Here is an 18,540-nt window from a genome sequence, read left to right on the forward strand (position 1 = left end):
ATGTAAAAGGCATAGCTCAAGCTCAATTCCAGGCAAACAGCTAAGACGTGAGTGAAATACACGTATCATAGCTTTTTGTAAATGCTAAATGATTTATATTTCTGTCCATCCAGTCCTGAGAATTACACAGCTCTTCCACACAGCAAAGACAGGTTTGCGCCCTCACTTTTGTCTACTCCGGTTATATCTTGTTACCACCCAGTCTGTTATTTTTGACAGTAATAGAGCAGCAGCAGACTGATGAGGTCATCACTCTGCTCACGTGGCTCTCTCCTCCGATAAGCATAAAAACATATGTAGCTCCCTGGGGTTTAGGCAGAGAGCTCCTCACAAATTTACTTGCCAGGAGTAGTTATCATGTTTGACTGACAGAGATCTATTGATTTCTCCCTAAGTTTGGCCTTGTTGCACTTTTTTCTTCTACCACTAGGTGCCGGGTACTTGGTGGTACTAGATATGAGAAGGGCAACCCAAGGTCAGGTTATGGGTATATGAATAAGATGGTCCCTAGTCAACTGGTCGACTCTAATCTGGAGAAATTAATCTCCCAAATATCATCCCAGTCATCTCCATCCACCTGAGGGAACACCGCCTCCCAGGCAGCTCTACAGCGCGCAAGCAGCTTGCCAACCTCACCAAACAATTGTTTGTGTAGCAACCTAGGGTTTAGTCGGGAGCTCCTCACCAAATTCCTTGTCAGGAGTAGCTACTGTAGATAGTTGTTAGAGATCCATTGATTTCTCGCTAAGTTCGGCCTTGTTGTACTTTTCTCTTCTGCCACTAGGTGGCCGGACGCTTGGTGGCATTAGATATGAGAAGGACATTTCAAGGTCAAGTTAGGGGTATATGGGATATCTCAGCCAATGGGCAGGGGTTTTCATGAATCCCTTAGCCTGCTGGAAGCTATATATTCAGGTAAGGTCAGGTGATCTATGTTCTGTGCCACCCGGACTGCCATCTGGGTGGACGTGTGTCACCTGCCCCGGGCTGCTAGGCCAGAGATTGGGTCTATACCGGGGGGCATCTGGCTGCCAGGCTGTCTGAGGGCCTATCCAGAAGTAAGAGAGCAGCGCATGGTTGGGATTGCGGCTTGCAATCCAACCAAAAGTGACGGTTCTGTCGGCCGGAGAACCTGTCAGTGGTCGGAGGTAGAAAGGGAACCTGTCACTAGGGGCCAACCACCTTTACCGGGGACCACAGTGAGTAACTGAAGCAAGTCCTGGAGCAGTATTCTCACTGAATGGGCACGGTGGAGATTCAGGAAAAATCAGGCGATGATCAAGTCATGGACCCAACCAATGGAGGTGACGCTTGCAGAGCAGCCTTGTGTGTCAAGCCAGGGACCAAGCTGGTCAATGTGGCTGAAGCTTGAGGAGCATCTGGAGTGCCAAGCTAAGGACTCAGCAGGGAAGCATGGGTGACGCTTGAGGGAGATACCACTGCAAAGATTGGAGGAGCTCAAGGGATTCAGATTCAGTAAATCTGAGGGTCTAGTGAGAGACCGGGAGCTCAGTATTGAAGAACTACAAGAAGCAGTCGTAGGAAGCTGAAGGAACTGTTATGTTTGTGTTAGGAATTGTTAACCTCCCTGGCGGTATGATTATTTCAGGTTTTAGGTGCTGAAAGCGGTACAATTATTTTGCATGGAAATTTGGCGTTTTATATTGTAAGCCTGTAATTCTTAGAAATAATTCACTTAAATCCGTCCAAACAAGAGTCTAATAGACATCCCAGGTATGATAAAATGATAAAATTAGAAATATGAAATCATAAATTATAATATATATTTATATATACTGTATTTATCGGCATATAACACTCACTTTTTTCCCCTTAAAATCAGGGGAAAATCAGGGGTGCGTGTTATACGCCGATCCCCCGCCGATCTGCGCTGTCTGTGGAGCGGCGCCGGCATTTACCGAGCCGAGCCGAGTGTACTGTGTACTCGGCTCCGCTCTCAGTCACGCCCAGTCCCGCCTCCTAGCCTTTACGTCCCGCCATTGGCCCGGTGTTGTGTCCATCACAGGAGCCAGGACAAGGGGCGGGACGGGGGCGTTACTGCGAGCAGAGTCGAGTAGTCGAGTACCATTTGTCTCGGTCTATGTCGGAAGCAGGAGGAGCCGAAGATCTCTGTGGCGGCGGGAGGAGCCGAAGATCTCGGTGGTGACGGCGGGAGGAGCCGAAGATCTTGGAGGCGCGGGAGGAGCCGAAGATCTCGGCAGCGGCGGCGGGAGGAGCCGAAGATCTCGGAGGCGGCGGGAGGAGCCGAAGATCTCGGAGGTGGCGGGAGGAGCCGAAGATCTCGGCGGCGGCGGCGGCGGGAGGACCCGATGATCTCGGCGGCGGTAAATTTAAAACTAAACCATGCTGCAATTTTGGGGAAGGCTGCAGGAGGACAGTGCAAGGCTGCAGGGGGACAGTGCAAGGCTGCAGGGGGACAGTGCAAGGCTGCAGGGGGACAGTGCAAGGCTGCTGGGGGACAGTGCAAGGCTGCTGGGGGACAGTGCAAGGCTGCAGGGGGACAGTGGAAGGCTGCAGGGGGACAGTGGAAGGCTGCAGGGGGACAGTGGAAGGCTGCAGGGGGACAGTGGAAGGCTACATTGTTGGGCATTTCAAATGTAAGTTTTTTTTCCCTAAACTTGCCTCCTAAAAGTTTTTTCCCTTAAACTTCCCTCCTAAACTTGGGGTGGGTGTTATACACCGGTGCATGTTATACGCCGATAAATATGGTATATATATATATATATATATATATATATATATATATATCTAATCTAATAAAATAAATAACTATAAATAATTATAACAAATAATAATATAATAATATTAAAAATTATTCAATAATGTAATCAAATCAAAAACACTGAAATATGCTGAGTTGCAGAATTGTTGCTGTCATTACTTTTAGTGTTTGATGACGAATTTCCCCACAAATTACTATTGCTCAATTCTGCAAGTGATTCTAATTTATTATTGCTGTTTTCTAGCTGATCTATAACCACTTTTGATGTAAACGGACATTTTTTGGTTGCTATGGACAATCTCCAGTTTCCTGGCATAAAGAACAGTATTTATAATATAAAACTGCATGCAGGACACTGGACAAACCACCAGGGACAAAATGGAATGTGTAATTATTTGATACAGTACTGTAATCTGTAAGATTACAGTATACTGTATCTATACTGTGTTTTTTACTTTTTGAATTTGGCGCCGAACTTCGTCCCCGTGCGTCGCAATGCTCGCAGGGAACGGAGCTCTGCACTGTCACACACCGAGCGAGACACGGTGGCTCGCTGATCACAGCGGGGAGACATCGCTGGATCCATGGGATAAGGTAAGTAACCCTTACATGGATCCAGTGATGCGATCCCGAGTCTGGCTCGGGAATACCGCTTATGGTAATTAAATCTCACCCCCAGCCAGACTCGGGAATACCGCCAGGGAGGCTACAGACCGTTGCCATAGGAGACAGCATTCCGGCATGTGCCTTGTTCGGGGACCTATCCCTGCAAGTCTGTCCTCCCACTGAAGTCTTGGTCTGCCAATTGAATCTACTACTACTTAAAGATGTCCTGGCCCTAACCCTCTTTCCCCCAAAAATGCAAAAAGGACTGTTAAAAGAAATAAAACCTCTTTTACATCCAAGAAGTGTCTGGCACGCAGTGATTTGCAAGTGGCCCATCGACTCTGTCCCTTTTTTATATTTATTTTTATTATTTTTTTATTTTAACTTTTTGGCTGAGTATAGATCAATGTTTGTACTAAGCATACTTGAATCCACTTACTGTTGACTGATTCACTGCCTCTGCTGGAAGTCTATTCCAAGCTTCAACTACCTTTTCTGTAAACGAATACTTCCTAAGACTAGAACATTCCTTGCCAATACATGTTCATACAAAATGCCTGATTGCTTCTTCTAGTCTGAGAGCTTCTATGCCCGACAATACAAGACTGATACCAAATCAAATTTGGGTGCTTACTCTAGTTGTACTTAAAAAGAATCACCCAATAACTGCATAATTTGTATTTTAATGTATACCTTCTGTTTCCAATCTTGCTTTATGCATTGACATACTTTATACTTATGTACTAACAGTGGTGGCTGGTGCTCAACAAATTTGTGGGGGGGTGAAAATAAACTGAAAAATTCTGAAAAAAACCCCATCAATTGAAGCCTCACTGTACCATCACTCGCAGCCAATGTGCCCATAAATTGCAGCCTCACTGTACCATCAAACGCAGCCACTGTGCCCATCAAACGCAGCCACTGTGCCCATCAAACGCAGCCACTGTGCCCATCCATTGCCGCCACTGTGCCCATCAATTGCCACCACTGTGAGCTTTGCGGTTGTGTTAGAATTTGGGTGCTGGAGAAGTAAGTGTTAGAGTTTAGATAGGGGGGGGTAGAGTTTAGATAAGGGTAAGGTGGCAGCTCCATGCACACTGGACGTTAAAATAACGTTATAAAAACGCCAGTAGCTTTGCAATGAGTCTTTCAACATTTTCTAATGTTTTTGCAATATCGTTTATTTGCGTTTTCACAGGATCAAAAATGGTAAACGCTGGCGAGCCACGTTTTTTGAGCGTTTATCGACATTTGGCATTTTTTGTGTGGTCAGAAAAATGACTCCTGAACTCCTATGGCGTTCAGAAAACAGCCCATAAACTCCACTGCTGATAAACGTCCAAAAACATCCATGTGTGCACACATTGGATAACATAGAGGGGGGTTTATGGGCTGTTTAAAAAAAAAAACACCCAAACTCCCAAAAACTGCCGTTTATGAGCTTCAGTGTGCATGGAGCCGGAGTGTTGAAGTCCAGAAAGGAATAGGCCTAAGTATTAGAGTCCTGGTAGGGGGTTAATAGGTAAAGTGTTAGGGTCTGCTCAGTATCAGGGACTTCAGTTAGGGGCATTTTTCATTGATTTTAACAGAAAATACAGCATTTTACCACTAGATGGCACTAAGTATCAAAGGAAACTCCATTATCAACTGGCCAAATCTGGCATTTTCCATTTTAAATGAACGAAGAACAATCACCTAGCACAGGATATAGCCTAAATAACATTCATTGTTTGCCTTATTCATACAGAATGAATACAAGGACAGGGAGAATTGCTATTCACATTATTTTTTTTATAAATACACTCTTTAAGTATATACAGTATAAACCGAAGAGAAAAACATTCATTATATGCAGCTTACTAGAACTTAGATATGGTGGCTGCCCAGGGGCGGACTGACAACTCATGGGGCTCCCGAGCAATAGGAGATTATGGGGCCCCTGGGCCATAGGAGAAGATTATGGGGCCCCCAGGCAATAGGAGAAGATTATTTGGCTGCCGGGCAATAGGAGATTATGGGGCCCCCAGGCAATAGATCATAGCCACACAGTATACACACACACATACACACACAGAATACACATACACACACTGAAAAGGTACTGGAGAGATGGGGCAGCTATAATCTTGGGATCATTAAAAAAACACACACATATTTACATACTGTCCCTGGTTTTATTTAGGCTGGCAACCCTGATGGGGCCCCTTGGTGGCATGGGGCCCTCGGGCAGTGCCCGAATGGTCAGTCCGCCCCTGTGGTTGCCCTTACTTTCTGCACTTCGTCATAAAGTAGAGAAGGGGGGTTCTGTAGCTACCCAAAAATTTTTGGATGCAATGCCAACTAAAAACAGTTATCAGCTCACCACGATATATTTGTGGGGTTTACATGCATTTAAAGGCACTGAGTAGTTTTCACTTGTTGTTGTTGATGCAGAATGCTCTGTGCCATGTTCCCTGGCTCTGATAATTGATATACACTGAGATTATAATTTACAGGCCTTTTAGTAGGATGACTGCCTGTTTTTGTAAGGTGTTTCATGTACAAAGATGAAAGTTTATCTTGCAAAACTGTAAAAACTTCCACTTTTGGTCATGTAATGTGAATGATGAGAAAATAAACAGGAGAAAAAAATGAAACATTTGGAGAATGTAGGGAAGCAGACAGCTGTTTGTACTTTAATCTTTAGGGTCATTGGACCTATAAATGGTCTGGGCCGAGCCTGTAATGAGCTGGTAGGTTCAGCGGAAGAGTGAAATAAAGGTTACTGACAGCTGTAATCTTCTGACATAGAAACTATGCTGAAATCTATAATTACACAGACAAAATGATATGTTTAGTGGTAATTTTAGAACAAATAGATGCTTAAAAATGGTGGGCTCCTGTTTTACCTTTGCTCTAACCTCATATTGACACAGCTGTGTATTCTGCATTGCATAGATTCTGGGTTTTATTTCTGGACTACTTTTACCTTTGATCATTTTACATTTCTTTACTCCTAATTTCTGCTAATTCCTTCCCTCCATTTCTTTCTTCCTCTTTTGCTTTCCCTCCATGATTCCCGCCATTCCTTCCTTCCTTCCTTTCTTTTCTTCTCTTCTTTCCATTCTTTTCCTTTTTCATTTCTTTTTTTTCTCTCCTCTCCTCCCCTATTGTCCCCTCCTCTCCTCCTTCCTCTTCCTTTCTCGACTCGCCTTTTCTTTTCTTTCCCTTCCTTTCCCCCACCTTCTCTTTTTTCCCCCTCCCTATTCTTTTCTTTTCACCCTTCTCATGTCCTTTTCTTTTCCTTTCCCCTCCCCTTCTCTGTTCAGTTTCTTTTCCTTTCCCCTCCCTTCCTCTTTTCTTTTTCTCTTCTTTTCCTTTCCTTCCCCCTCCCATTTTGCTTTCCTTTCCTTTACTCTCTCCTCCCCTTTTCCTTTCCTTTCCTATCCTTTCCTTTCCTTTCTCCTCCCTTATTGTTTCCCTTTCCTTTTCCCTCCCCTTTCTTTTCCTTTCCCCTTTTCTTTCCCTGTTCCCCTCCCTTTTCTTTTCCTTCATCCTTCCCTTTTCTTTACCTTTCACCTCCCAATTTCTTTTCTTTCCCCCTCCCTCTCTTTCCTTTTCTTTTCCTTTCTCCTCCTTTTTCTTTTCCTTTTCCCGTCCCCTTCTTTTTCTTTTCTTTTCCTTCCCTCCCCTTTTTTATTCCTTTTCCTTCCCCTTTTCTTTTCTTTTCATTTCCTTTCCCCTTCCCTTTTATGCTCCTTTCTCCTCCCCTTTCCTTTCTTTTCCTTTCCTTTCCTTTCTCCTCCCCTATTATTTTCCTTTCCTTTTCCCTCCCCCTTTCTTTTCTTTTCCCCTATTCTTTTCCTTTTCCCTTCCCTTTTCTTTTCCTTTCTCCTCCCCTTTTCTTTCCTTTTCCCTTCCCTTCCCTTTTCTTTTCCTTTCTCCTCCCCTTTTCTTTCCTTTTCTTTTCCTTTCCCCACCCCGTTTCTTTTCTTTTCCCCTCCCATCTCCCTCTCTTTCCTTTTCTTTTCCTTTTTCCCTCCCTTTTCTTTTCCTTTCCCCTTCTGTTCCTTCCCCCCCTCCTTTCTTTTCCGTTTCTTTCCCTTCCCTTCCCCCTTTCAGTTCCTTTTCTCTCCTCTTTTCTTTTCATTTCCTTTCCCCTCCCCTTTTCTGTTCCTTTTCCCTCCCCCTTTCTTTTCATTTCCTTTTCTTTCCTCTCCCCTTTTCCCTTCCTTTCCCCTCCCTTTTTCTTTTCCTTTTCTTTCCCATCTCCTCCCTTTTTCTTTTCCTTTCCCCTTTTGTTTTAATTTTCCCCTCCTTTTCTCTTCCTTTTTCGTTTCTCTTTCTTTTTCTTGCCCCTTCCCTTTTCTTTCCTTTCTCCTCCTCTTTTGTTTTTCCTTTCTTTCCTTTTAACCTTTTTTTTTTTTTACCCCGCACCCAAACTGCAACTGTCACTTCATATTATCTCTCTAATATCGTATCTTTATTTCTGCTCTGTGACAGTGCTGCTGGATGATTGGATAACCCTGGACCCCAGTTCTGTGACTGTTGATCCTTCCCTGTCCAATTATGATGAAGTGCTGATCAGCCGGGGAGCATCCAATCAGCTCAACACAGTGCAAAGTTACTGTCTGTCAGGTAAAATCTTAAAATTACGGGCCTAAGAATGTTCAAGTCACAAGTGTTGTATTGTTCAACCTAGCCAGGATTCAAAGGAATGCAATTCAGTGTAAAAAAATACTACATTTTACCTTCAATTTTACAACTAGAGCTCCAACACTGTGTGCGTCATTTATAGTTTTGCAGACAAAAATTGCACTGCAACGTATGTATAAAGGCAGTAGAGATGCAGATTACTTGGGGGGTTGAATGAGGCCTAAATTGGGAACTGTTTGGTCTAAGCAAAACACTTTTGCAATCGTCCCTAGAATATTCACCAATTTATTATTTGCACTCAATTTTTCCAAATGTGTTATTTTTTCCATACACATTTATAGACCATTACCGAGTTACAAAATCTCTCAATGTATAAAGCCACAGCCAAGAATAGCACGCTTTCATTGACTTCCTACAAGGGTGTAGTTACAAGCACCTCCAGCAAGTTTCAGCAGAACAGTAAATTTTCGCTTAAAGAATGACTCTTCCCAGAATGCATCTCTCCTTTTTTTTGATCTTGTAGGCTGGGTTTGATGTTGGCTAGGCATGCCAGGTTTTCTGATTGAGACCCCAGCTAAGGGAATTCCCCTGAATTCCTAGGACAGCTGTGAAAAGCCAAGCTTTTCAGCTTTGCTACTGTTTTCACTGGCTTATGTGAGTCATCCATGCGTTCCCAAGGAGTTTTTACTAAAAGGCCTGGGCCACAAAACATCGCGTGTTCTAATGCCTGCAGCTAAAAAGTTGAATTTTTCCTGCCATTTTTGCACTGTGATTGTGGAACAGCTTTCTTTCCAAGGTGCTGGACACTACATTGGATCCATAATGGCTGCTAAACCAGCAAACAGGCTAGACGCTTCTGCAGAACCTGTACATTAAACCACTTCAATACCGGGCATTTTCACCCCCTTCCTGCCCAGGCCAATTTTCAGTTTTCAGCGCTGTCGCATTTTGAATGACAATTGCGCGGTCATGCAACACTGCACCCACTCCGCAGACATTAATGGCTGTGTGTTGAGTTATTTTGAGGGGACAGCAAATTTACACTGTTATACAAGCTGTACACTCACTACTTTACATTGTAGCAAAGTGTCATTTCTTCAGTGATGTCACATGAAAAGATAGAATAAAATCTTTACAAAAATGTGAGGAGTGTACTCACTTTTGTGAGATACTGTGTGTGTGTGTGTATATATATATATATATATATATATATATATATATATTTCATTGACACTGTGAGCAGATAAGATTTAGTTGATTACTCTTGTGCTAATCAAATACAGCCCAATGCTTCCAAAAGGGTGCAGCTTCTTTAGGGCGGATTGCAGGCGCTATTTCTAACGCTATAGCGCCTGCAAAACGCCCCGGTGTGAAAGGGGTCTCAGAGAAAGGTTCAGACTGCACAAAGGTCGCCGAGGGGTTTCCCACCAATATTATATCTGAAAAAGTATAAGGCTTCCAGGTCCAAATGGATGGCAGGAATTCTCGATAGTATGTACAGTAAAATAAAATAATTATTTGATCCCCTGCAGATCTTGTAAGTTTGCCCACTTACAAAGAAATTAAGTCTCTATAATTTTTATCATAGGTGCATTTTAAATAATAGAGCCAGAATATCAACCAAAAATCTAGAAAAAAACACATGATATAGTGGTTATAAATTGATTTGCAGTTGAGTAGGTAAAATAAATATTTGATCCCCTACCAACCAACAATAATTCTGGCTCTCACAGACTGGCTACAGTAGGTGCTCATGTGGTACACAGATTTGTCCTGTCAATTTAAGAAGGTGCTCCTAACAACAATTCATTATTTGTATAAAAGAAACCTGTCCGTAGAATTTCTTTCTTCCATTCAAACTCACCATGATGGGCAAGACCAAAGAGCTGTCAAAGAACGTCAGGGACAAGATTGTAGACCTTTGCAGGGTTGGAATGGGCTACAAGACCATCAGCAAAAAGCTTGGTGAGAAGGGGACAACTGTTGGAGCGATTATTTGCAAATGGAAGAAATACAAAATAATCATCAATCACCCTCGGTCTGGTGCTCCATGCAAGATTTCACCCCATGTGGTAAAGATGATCATGAGAAAAGTGAGGGATCAACCTAGAACTACACAGGAGGAGCTTGTGAATGGTCTCAAGGCAGTTGGACCACAGCCACCAAACAAATCATTGGTGACACAATACACTGCCATAGATTGAAATCCTGCAGCGCCCACAACCCATATAGCAAGCAATTATGCTGCAAGTTTGAAAATCACTTGCTAAGCTTTTGCTAGACTTGCAAGGCTTCGCAAGTTTGTTGCACAAATGCAGCAAGTCCGCATTGCATGACTCCAGATCAACTTTCTTTGCAAACATTCTGCAAGTCTGCTGTAAGTTCTGGTTCAGTTATGTTTTGCAAGAGTCGTCCCCCCCGCAGGGGTCCCTGTGGCTTGCAGAGCTCTTGCTGTAGTCTAAGCACTGCCTCTTTGCTCTTGCTAGACACTTGTGCTTCAAGTGTTCTGCAAGTGTACAACTTGCCAGTGAAAATGTGCAGCAAGTTAACAAGACTTCAACACTGCCACAATTTTGTGGCAAGTTATCCTTGCTATCTGGGAAGGTCCCCCTGCTCAAGAAGGCACATGTACAGGCTCATCTGAAGTTTGCCAATGAACATCGAAATCATTCAGAGAAGGATTAGGTGAAAGAGACCAAAATTGAGCTCTTTGGCATTAACTCTGCTCGCCGTGTTTGGAGGAAGAAAAATGCTGCCTATGACCCTAAAAACACCATCCCTACACCGAGCACGGAGATGGAAACATTTATGCTTTGGGGCTGTTTCACTGCTAAAGGTACAGGCTGACTTTGCCACATTCACTGGCCAATGGACGGGGCCATGTATTGTAAAATCTTGGATAAGAACCTTCTTCCCTCTGCCAGAACACTGGTAATGGGTCGTGGATGGGTCTTCCAGCATGACAATGACCTGAAACATACCACCAAGCCAACAAAGGAGAGGCTCAAGAAGAAGCACATTAACCACTTAACCACTTCCGGACTGCCACACGCCGATGTACATCCTCAATTTGAGGACAGATATCGTTGTTATGGCAGCTGCCATAACCCCAGTATCGTCAGATAACTTTTATCGGCGGCGGGAGAGGTGCCCCCCTCCCGCCGTGATCAGTTGCCCTCTGCTGCTTACCGGAGGCAATCTGGTCCTTCTCAGGGCTGTGCATGGAGACGAGTGAGGGGAAGATGGCCCCCATGCTTCTCCATGACACTGCAGGACGGAAGCGACGTCAAAACGCCACTTCCGCCCTTAGCTCTTAAAGGGCCATTTTTCTTTTTCATTTTTTTTTAAAGACAACCTTTTTTTTTTTCTTTTTTTTTTTTATTGCATTTTTGTGTAAATATGAGATCTAAGATCTTTTTGACCAGACATCTCATATTTAAAAGGTCCTATCATGCTTTTTTTTCTATTACAAGGGATTCCTTGTAATATGAATAAAAGTTTATTTTTTTTTTAAAACAGTGTAAAAATAAAAATTAAAAGGTAAAATAAATAAGAAAAAAAATAATTAAACGTGCCCCGTCCCGCCATTTTATTCTCTAAGCTGATAAAAAATTTTTTTATAATGTTTGGGGGTTCTAAGTATTTTCAAGCAAAAAAAAATGTTTTTAACTTGTAAACAACAAATCTAAAAAAGGGGCTCGGTCCTTAAGTGGTTAAGGACCGGAAGGATTTGCGCCCTTTATGACCAGGCTATTTTTTGCGATACGGCACTGCGTCTCTTTAACTGACAATTGCGTGGTCTTGCAATGTTGTACACAAATACATTTTTTTTCTTATTTATTTTACCTTTTATTTTAAATTTTTACACTGTTTAAAAAAAAAAAAAAAAAAGTATGTCCTTTTTTTCCCACAAATAGAGCTTTCTTTTGGTGGAATTTGATTACCTCTGCAGTTTTTACGCTATAAACAAAAAAAGAGCGACCCCTAAAGCTCTTAAAGCACCCGACGTAAACCTACGGCAATTCGCGCATGGGAGCCAACCTGCCGCAGTATAATGACGGCGGCTGGTCGACAAGCGGTTAAGGTCATAAGTGGCCTAGCCAGTCTCCGGACCTTAATCCTATAGAAAATTTATGGAGGGAGCTGAAAGGATTTAGAGAAGATCTGTAAAGAAGAGTGGACTAAAATCCCTCCTGAGATGTGTGAAAACCTGGTCACCAACTACAAGAAATTTCTTTCCTCTGTGCTTGCCAACAGGGGTTTCTCCACCAAGTGCTAAGTCGTGTTTTGCTTGGGGGTCAAATACTATTTTACTCACTGAACTGCAACTCAATTTATAACCATTGTATTTTGTGTTTTTTATGGATTTTTTATTATTTAAAATAAATCATTTCTTTGTAAGTGGACAAACTTACAAAATCTGCAGGGGATCAAATAATTATTTTATTTTACAGTACATACTATCAAGTATTCCTGCCATCCATTCTGAGCGGGTCTGGAAGCCTGATGCCGCGTACACACGAGCGGAATTTTCGGCAGAAAGAATGTTCTATCGAAAATTCAGACGGACTTAGAGTACATGTTCTATATTTTTCAAATGGAAAAAATTACTATTGGAAAAACCGCTCGTCTGCTTTCTGTTCCGACGCACCAAAAACAACGCATGCTCTGAAGCAAGTACGAGACGGAGGCTATTGGCTACTGGCTATCGAACCTCTGTTTTCTAGTCCCGTCGTACGTGTTTTACGTCACCGCGTTCTTGACGGTCGGACTTTGGTGTGATCATGTGTATGCAAGACAGCTTGAGCGGCAAACCTTCAGTTTATTCCCATGGCAAAACCGGTTGTGCGTACAGGGCATTATACTTTTTCAGATATAATATTGGTGGCAAACTCCTTGGCGACCTTTGTGCTTGGTGGATTATTGCCCCTGTGATTTTATTTATAGATTTTTTGCCATCTGTGTCCCATTGGAGGGATTTTCATTCACTTTCTGTCCCATAGCCGAAACAGGAAGTGAGAGGAAATCCCTGCAACTCAAGGAAATCCCTTGGGGCCCTCCAGGTCACCATAACAAGTGTCCCCATTGGACGACTTCCCCTTTTCCTACCTACAAATCAAAGTTTGGAATTTTCTTTTACTTTCATTTTCGATTATAACCATAAACAGGACAAATAGAAAAGGTGAATCTTCTAAAGGGAGGGGGGGGGCACAGACAGCAATAAAAACCGACAGAGGTTCCAATCCCACTCCACTCTATCATTTAAAATGCACTCATGAAATTATAGACCCTTCATTTCTTTGTAGGTGGGCAAACTTACAAAATCTGCAGGGGATCAAATAATTGTTTTCCCCACTGTATATTCAGCCACATATAAAAATAACAAAATAGTTGATGGCTACCAAGAAACAAAAAAGAGAACAAGCAAGACATGTCCCCATCATAAAAAATGACAAACATATGAGCACACTAAATCATGTGGCCTGATGTCCGAAAAGCAGCTGATTATGTAACCTTTGTTATCTTATTTAACCTCTGTGATACTTCCCCTTAATGAACATGTGTGTCAAGAATTGAAACGCGTCAGTTTCCATGTGCATTATTATGCTCACGTATTTCTCTGTGGTTTTCTATGATTATGAACCAGTCTCTAGCATGCTCTTATATGCATGATGTTTTTAATAATAAATGTTTCATTTTTTAATTTTGTCTGATGTTTTTTGGTACCCTTAAAATCCCTATTCTTTGCTACTTTTTATAAATATTTACTAATGCTAGCCGCATAAGGATTCAAAATAAAACAATAAAAAAGCAGCGATGGAATAGTGAGATAAACAGCAAAAAAGTTATCATTAAAATTATATGTGAAAGTCCCTATAACAGTCCATATATATGAACAAATCTTCTCTTCTGTGAGCTTAATCAGGCATAAATGTGCCGATGCAAACACCTTTATAATTGCAATACCATATAAACACCCAAATTCATCCGTAGGTAAATGTTGCATACACCTAGTCTTGAAGTGCACCACTGTGTAACACCCATCGGCGTGCACATGGGGTCTGCCCCAGGTGTCACCCCGTGAGGTGCAGATTGCTCCTATTGCCTGGGCCCCCGTGTCCCCCTCCTCCCCCTATAGCACTGCCTGCTTCCCTCCTCTCCTCCTCCACCGGCTGCTGCAGGAGTCATTTCAGAATGGAGAGAGGGGGAAGGGGACAGTAAATATGACATTTACTGGCCCCTTTCTTTTCTGAATGAACACAGTGAATGATCACTACTGAACACTCACTGTGATCATTCATAGCTGAAACATAGTAAATGGTGTTTTGTGTGCTTCTGTTTGTGTATGAACGGGATGCCGCTCAGCACAGAGAACTTCCCATTCATTACCTGTCCAATGCAGATGAGGCTGCAGAGAAAGGGACTGGGGAGTCTCTGTCCTCAGTCCCATTCTCTATCTCAAAGGTGAGACATCAGGGGTCTGTTTTGACCCCTGATATTTCACCAAAGCCCCCAACAGGGCTCCTAAAAATTGTAAAAAATATATTGTTGTAAATAATAAAACAAAAAAACAAAGGCACGTGCGTTTGAGCTTTGAGATGGACAACCTAATGCTATTGGCTGAGCACACCTATGGTAACGCCATTAACCAAGGCGTGTTACAAAATGTGATAAACCATAAAATTATAAATGACAAAACAGGCTTTGGTTGTATAATCTATTGGCTTCCAGCACGGGAATAGACATTGCCCCCACTTGCGAAGATTAACACCAAAGAAAAGAATATACTCCCATACTGAAATATGTGAAAAACTTGAGCCCTTTTTTTTATACAAAAAGATTAGACAGTAGGGTGTCAAGATCAGTTGCTTTACAGTGTAAAATTGCGGCCTCAAACCAAACCAATAGCAGGCTGATAGCTTGCAAAAAAAAAAACAAAAAAAACGCTGACTCCGACCAGCATTGGTGCGTGATGACGTCAGGTACAAGCCGTGCCCTACGCGTTTAGTCTGAAAAAAACGTCTTCGGGGGATGGGCTTGATGGAAACCATCACGCTGTTTCTGAATATAAAGCCTGCTACCTGCAATCAACACAGATCAACACCTGAGTTGCAATGAAGCTCCCCCATGTGGTGACACATAACAGAGCCATATACTGTAAAAAAAATTACCCCATCTTGTGGCCAAAAAGTAGATGAAGCAAAATATTTAAAAAAAAATTAAAAATAAAATTAAATACTAAAAGATATTTAAAAACAATAAGCCTGCTATAAAAGTACCTAAATTCATACAAAAAATACTCTCAAGGAGTAATTGGAGTAGGCATTTATTCCTGATTAAGTTCACAGAAGAGGAGATTTGTTTGCATATGGACTGTCACATATTTTAGTTATCATTGTTTGCTGTTTATGTCGCTATTCTAGCACTGCTTTTTTGTTGTTTTAGTTTTTCTACTGTAGCTGCTTTGTATATATATTTTGAACTAGTGCTGATATATTTAGTTTTTTACAGTATAAAGATTATAAAAAGTTCATGTTGATTGAAAGAGTTTAGGTCCTCTTTAATTAGTCTGCCATCCTATGTGATTTCTCCGCAGAGTGTGCACGGGTCCCCACGTGTGTAACCACTACGATCAATGTGCTACAGGCTGCCATAAAATGTCTATTTTATCCAGAAACACAAAACTGCTACTACAGTCTGAAAGGACATCGCTGTCAGCTATTAGTCAGAGAATCCGCAACCTATACTTTCAGGAAGAGAGGTGAGTTTGGGCTGCTTTGAAGGCCTACAGACAGGTTTAAAAAGGAACTACATAGTTACATAGTAGGTGAGGTTGAAAAAATACACAAGTCCATCAAGTCCAACCTATGTGTGTGATTATATGTCAGTATTACATTGTATATCCCTGTATGTTGCAGTCGTTGAGGTGCTTATCTATTAATTTCTTGAAACTATCGATGATCCACCGCTGAGACCACCGCCTGTGGAAGGGAATTCCACATCCTTGCCGCTCTTAGCCCTTGTATACACGGTCGGACATTCCGACAACAAAATCCGTCGGATTTTGTCCGACGGATTTTGTCTGAAACTGGTGTTGCGCACAAATGGTCGGACAAAGTTGTTGGAAAATCCGATCGTTCGTAACGTGATGACGTTATTTCGTTATGACGGGACTACATTCAGGCTAGTAGCCAATAGCTTTGGTCTAGGAATTTGATCTGAGCATGCGTGGCACTTTGTCCGATCGGAATTCTCTTCAAACGATCGGACAAAGTCCGTAGTTTAAAGTTAAACCTCTTTTCTTCTAATTTTAATGAGTGGCCACGAGTCCCTTCCGCAAAAAAGTTTTATCCCTATTGTGGGGTCACCAGTACGGTATTTATAAATTGAAACCATATCCCCTCTCAAGCGTCTCTTCTCCAGAGAGAATAAGTTCTGTGATCGCAACCTTTCCTCATAACTAATATCCTCCAGACCCTTTATTAGCTTTGTTGCCCGTCTTTGTAGTCGCTCCATTTCCAGCACATCCTTCCTGAGGACTGGTGCCCAGAACTGGACGGCATACTCCAGGTGCGGCCGGACCAGAGTCTTGTAGAGCAGGAGAATTATCGTTTTATCTCTGGAATTAATCCCCTTTTTAACCACTTGACCACTGGGCACTTAAACCCCCTTCCTAACCAGACCAAACTTCAGCTTTCGGTGCTCTCACACTTTGACAATTACTCAGTCATGCAACACTGTACCCATATGAAAATGTTGTCCTTTTTTTCACACAAATAGAGCTTTCTTTTGGTGGTATTTAATCACCGCTGTTTTTTTTTTTTTGCGCTATAAATCAAAAAAGACTTAAAATTATGTAAAAAACAAACTAAAAAAACAAAACAATTCTTTGTTTTTGTTAAAATTTATTGCAGAGTATTGGCGAAGCATTGGCTGAGTTTTGGCAAAGTATTGGCAGAGTATTGTAGATTATTGCAGAGTATGGGCAGAGTACTGCAGAGTATTGGCACTGTGCAGCGCTGTAGGCACTACAGATCCAGGCCACAGCGCTGCTACAAACGATCTCTCCCCCTTTCCCCCCTCCCCTCGTACTGTACAGATCGGTACAGAGAGGGGAGGGAGTAACCGGCATCATGACATGGCGCCGGTTTGTTTACAAGTGGAGCAATCACGTGCAACGATCTGTGATGCACTGGGTCTTCCGGACCCGGCAGTCACGGATGTTTCCAGGAGCGCAACCCAGGGGGCGCGCGAGAGCATCATTCTGGGAGGACATACATGGACACCCTCCCAGAATAAGCCGACTGCACTGTAGCCGTCTTTCGGCTATGGCCCGGTCGGCAAGTGGTTAATGCATGCCAATATTCTGTTTGCTTTGTTAGCAGCAGCTTGGCATTGTATGCCATTGCTGGGCCTTTCATCTACTCGGACCCCGGGTCCTTTTCCATCCTAGACTACATTTTACCTATTTGTTATCAGTCTTTTTGTTCTTGGCATTATCTCCTGTTCTGTGGATGAACTCTAAGACTTTAAGACCCCTTTCACACCACACCGCCCATTGCGTCGGCGGTAAAACACCGCTATTTTTAGCTGCGTTTTACCGCCGGGTTTGCGGCGCATTTGCGGCGCATTTCGGCCGCTAGCGGGGAGCTTTTACCCCCTGCTAGCGCCCGCGAAAGGGTTAAAACCGCCGGCAATACGCCGCAATAGTGGCGTTTTGCCGGCGGTATTACAGCGCTGCCCCATTGATTTCAATGGGGAGCAGCAGTGGAGGAGCGGTAAACACACCACTCCTTCACCGCTCCAAAGAAGCTGCTGGCAGGACTTTTCCCAGACGTCCTGCCAGCGCACCGCTGTAGTGTGAAAGCCCTCGGGGCTTTCACACTACACACAATGGTGCAGCTTCTTTAGGGCGGATTGCAGGTGCTATTTCTATAGCGCCTTCAAAACGCCCTGGTGTGAAAGGGGTCTTAGTAATGAAAGTGATAAAGAAGTGCAGAACATGGCTGATTAGTAGGAGTGTCTTTTGTTGGGTGAAAAAGCTACTTAGACAGGGAAATGTGGAGACATTCATAATTGATGTTGTGGCAAGTTGGGGTTCTCTAGCTTAGTGGTAGTACCAAAAAAGTGAGTTTACCCCAAACCAGAAGTATTTTCAGGGCTTTCCTGCCCACTTTTATTTAAAAAAAAAGCAAAAACTTCATACAGGTATGTCTTCCTACGCAAGGGGCTCATCAATGCAAATAATCATATCATTCAGCCTCCTGGCTCTTTTGCCAGCTTTATTGTTGCAATTAGTACCTCTTGGTCCTCTTGACCATCAGCACCCTTTGACCTCCTGACTAGGGATGAGCTCAGGCGTATTCGCATGGAACACATACAGAGCCCGCCAGGAAGTCGGCGCAGCGCTGCGCTAATCACAGGCAGTGAGACATTGCCCCGATGTGTGGCTGAAGAGATCGGGAAATGTCTCACTGCCTGTGATTAGTGCAGCACTGCGCTGACTTCCTGGCGGGCTCAGCACGTGGACCATGTGAACACGCCAGAGCTCATCC

The 18,540-nt window shown here is 43.0% G+C and overlaps 1 protein-coding gene across 1 annotated transcript in view; it reads left to right on the forward strand.

The window, feature by feature from the left end:
* Positions 1-18,540, forward strand: part of TG (thyroglobulin) — a 483,762-nt gene that overhangs the window by 215,520 nt on the left and 249,702 nt on the right. The window contains exons 36-37 of the mRNA XM_077493367.1: positions 7,832-7,966; positions 15,582-15,746. Coding sequence (XP_077349493.1) covers positions 7,832-7,966; positions 15,582-15,746 — 300 coding nt within the window. The remainder of the gene's footprint in view (positions 1-7,831; positions 7,967-15,581; positions 15,747-18,540) is intronic.

This window comes from Lithobates pipiens, unplaced genomic scaffold (genome assembly GCF_037356315.1).
Source record: "Lithobates pipiens isolate NorthernLeopardFrog02 unplaced genomic scaffold, aLitPip1_a1.2 Scaffold_19, whole genome shotgun sequence".
Lineage (NCBI taxonomy): Eukaryota > Metazoa > Chordata > Amphibia > Anura > Ranidae > Lithobates > Lithobates pipiens.